Genomic DNA, 3373 nt, shown 5'->3' with positions numbered 1-3373 from the left:
CTCTCTCCTCCTCTCTCTCTCCTTCTCTCTCTCCTTCTCTCTCCTCCTCTCTCTCTCCTTCTCTCTCCCTCCTCTCTCTCTCTCTTCTCTCTCCTCTACTCCTCCTCTCTCTCTCTCCTTCTCTCTCCTCTCTCTCTCTCCTTCTCTCTCCTCTCCTCTCCTCCTCTCTCTCTCTCCTTCTCTCTCCTCCTCTCTCTCCTCCTCCTCTCTCCTTCCTCTCTCTCCTCCTCTCTCTCTCTCTCCTTCTCTCTCTCTCCTTCTCTCTCCTCTACCCTCCTCTCTCTCTCTCCTTCTCTCTCCTCCTCTCTCTCTCCTTCTCTACTCCTCCTCTCTCTCTCCTTCTCTCTCCTCCTCTCTCTCTCTCTCCTTCTCTCCCCTCCTCTCCTCCTCCTCTCTCTCTCCTTCTCTCCTCTCATCTCTGTCAGTCCTCTGGGAGGTCTGCGCGCGCTCGTCTCCGCTCCTCCTCCTCTGTTCCCAACTTCCTCAAACTCCTCGCTCCTGTCCACGAGAGCCACACCTGTGACTTAGACAAGAGGAGGTATACCACACCATACACCATACACCATACACCATACACTACACACTACACCACAGCACACTTTCCATACACCATACACCACACACCATACACCACACCATACACCACACACCATATACCACACCATACCATACACCATACACCACACACCATACACCACACCATACACCACACACCATACACCACACCATACACTACACACTACACCACAGCACACTTTCCATACACCACACACCATACACCACACACCATACACCACACACCACACACCACACACCATACACCACACACCATACACCACACACCATATACCACACCATACCACACACCATACACCACACCACAGCACACTTTCCATACACCATACACCACACACCATACACCACACACCATACACTACACCACACCGTACACCATAACATACACCACACACCACACACCACACCACACACCATACACCACACCATACACCACACCACACACCACACCATACACCACACACCATACACCACACACACCACACACCATACACCACACCACACACCACACCACCCACCATACACCACACACCATACACCACACACACCACACACCACACACCACACCATACACCACCCACCATACACCACACCACACACCATACACCACACCATACATCATACACCACACACCCCACCATACACCACACCACACACCATACACCACACCATACATCATACACCACACACCCCACCATACACCACCCACCATACACCACACCATACACCACACCACCCACCATACACCCCACCATACACCACACCACACACCACACACCATACACCACACCATACATCATACACACTACACCACCCACCATACACCACACCATACACCACACCATACCATACACCACACACCATACCATACACCATACACCACACACCCCACCATACACCACCCACCACACCACACACCATACACCACACCATACATCATACACCACAAACTATACACACCACCACACCATACACCACACACCATACACCACCATACACCATACACCATACACCACACCACCACTATACACCACACACCACACCACACACCACACCATACACCACACACCACACCACACCATACACCATACACCACACACCATACACCACACCATCACCACACCCCACACACTACACAATACACCACCACACCCCACACCATGGGGTGTGTATTTAATGTTGTGTGTCCCAACATGGGGGTTGTGTGTGTATGTATTAATGTGTGTGTGTGTGTGTTACAGTGACGTAGCAGCCCTGTCCAGTCCGGTAGCAGTGTGTGTGTGTGTATTAATGTGTGTGTGTATGTGTATTAATGTATATGTGTGTGTGTGTGTGTGTGTGTGTGTGTGTGTGTGTGTGTGTGTGTGTGTGTGTGTGTGTGTGTGTATTAATGTGTGTGTGTGTATTAATGTGTGTGTGTTACAGTGACGTAGCAGCCCTGTCCAGTACGGTAGCAGTGTGTGTGTATTAATGTGTGTGTGTTACAGTGACGTAGCAGCCCTGTCCAGTCCGGTAGCAGTGTGTGTGTGTATTAATGTGTGTGTGTGTGTATTAATGTGTGTGTGTTACAGTGACGTAGCAGCCCTGTCCAGTCCGGTAGCAGTGTGTGTGTGTGTATTAATGTGTGTGTGTTTCAGTGACGTAGCAGCCCTGTCCAGTCCGGTAGCAGTGTGTGTGTGTGTATTAATGTGTGTGTGTTTCAGTGACGTAGCAGCCCTGTCCAGTCCGGTAGCAGTGTGTGTGTGTGTATTAATGTGTGTGTGTTTCAGTGACGTAGCAGCCCTGTCCAGTCCGGTAGCAGTGTGTGTGTGTGTGTGTGTGTGTTTCAGTGACGAGCAGCCCTGTCCAGTCCGGTAGCAGTGTGTGTGTGTATTAATGTGTGTGTGTATTAATGTGTGTGTGTGTGTGTGTGTGTGTGTGTGTATTAATGTGTGTGTGTATTAATGTGTGTGTGTATTAATGTGTGTGTGTATTAATGTGTGTGTGTATTAATGTGTGTGTGTTACAGTGACGTAGCAGCCCTGTCCAGTCCGGTAGCAGTGTGTGTGTGTATTAATGCGCGTGTATTAATGCGCGTGTGTGTGTGTATTAATGTGTGTGTGTGTGTGTGTGTGTGTGTGTGTGTTTCAGTGACGTAGCAGCCCTGTCCAGTCCGGTAGCAGTGTGTGTGGTAGGAGACAGTCCTCTACGGAGACACTCCTGGAGACAACAGATCTTCCTTCGTGTCGCTACCCCTCAGAAAAACACTGACAGCAATGGTACGTACACACACACACACACACACACACACACACACACACACACACACACACACACACACACACACACACACACACACACACACACACACCTGTTTGAGTAGGGAGGGTGACTGTATCTTGTATCAGATAAGGATGTGTGTTCTTCATATCAATAGTTGTCCGTCTTCTGAATGTGAATCTACTGCATGTGGTTTGTCTTACAGGTAAAGATTCTAAATGAGTCCTTCTAGTTCTAGAATGTGAATGTGAATCTACTGCATGTGGTTTGTCTTACAGGTAAAGATTCTAAATGAGTCCTTCTAGTTCTAGAATGTGAATGTGAATCTACTGCATGTGGTTTGTCTTACAGGTATAGATTCTAAATGAGTCCTTCTAGTTCTAGAATGTGAATGTGAATCTACTGCATGTGGTTTGTCTTACAGGTATAGATTCTAAATGAGTCCTTCTAGTTCTAGAATGTGAATGTGAATCTACTGGCTAGTCCCTATAGTAATAATTGATGCATTTAGCCTGGATAGTCCCCATAGTAATAATTG

The 3373-nt window shown here is 48.3% G+C and overlaps 1 protein-coding gene across 1 annotated transcript in view; it reads left to right on the top strand.

Annotated features, from left to right (window-relative positions):
- LOC127927321 (TBC1 domain family member 1-like) overlaps positions 1–2839 on the top strand; it is a 72133-nt gene extending 69294 nt beyond the window's left edge. Inside the window, exons 14-15 of the mRNA XM_052513478.1 lie at positions 426–538; positions 2707–2839. Of these exons, the coding sequence (XP_052369438.1) occupies positions 426–528 (103 nt within the window). The 3' untranslated portion in view covers positions 529–538; positions 2707–2839. The remainder of the gene's footprint in view (positions 1–425; positions 539–2706) is intronic.
- Positions 2840–3373: the final 534 nt, after the last annotated feature.

This window comes from Oncorhynchus keta, unplaced genomic scaffold, assembly GCF_023373465.1.
Source record: "Oncorhynchus keta strain PuntledgeMale-10-30-2019 unplaced genomic scaffold, Oket_V2 Un_scaffold_1221_pilon_pilon, whole genome shotgun sequence".
Lineage (NCBI taxonomy): Eukaryota > Metazoa > Chordata > Actinopteri > Salmoniformes > Salmonidae > Oncorhynchus > Oncorhynchus keta.
This window is presented reverse-complemented; position numbering and strand designations above follow the sequence as displayed.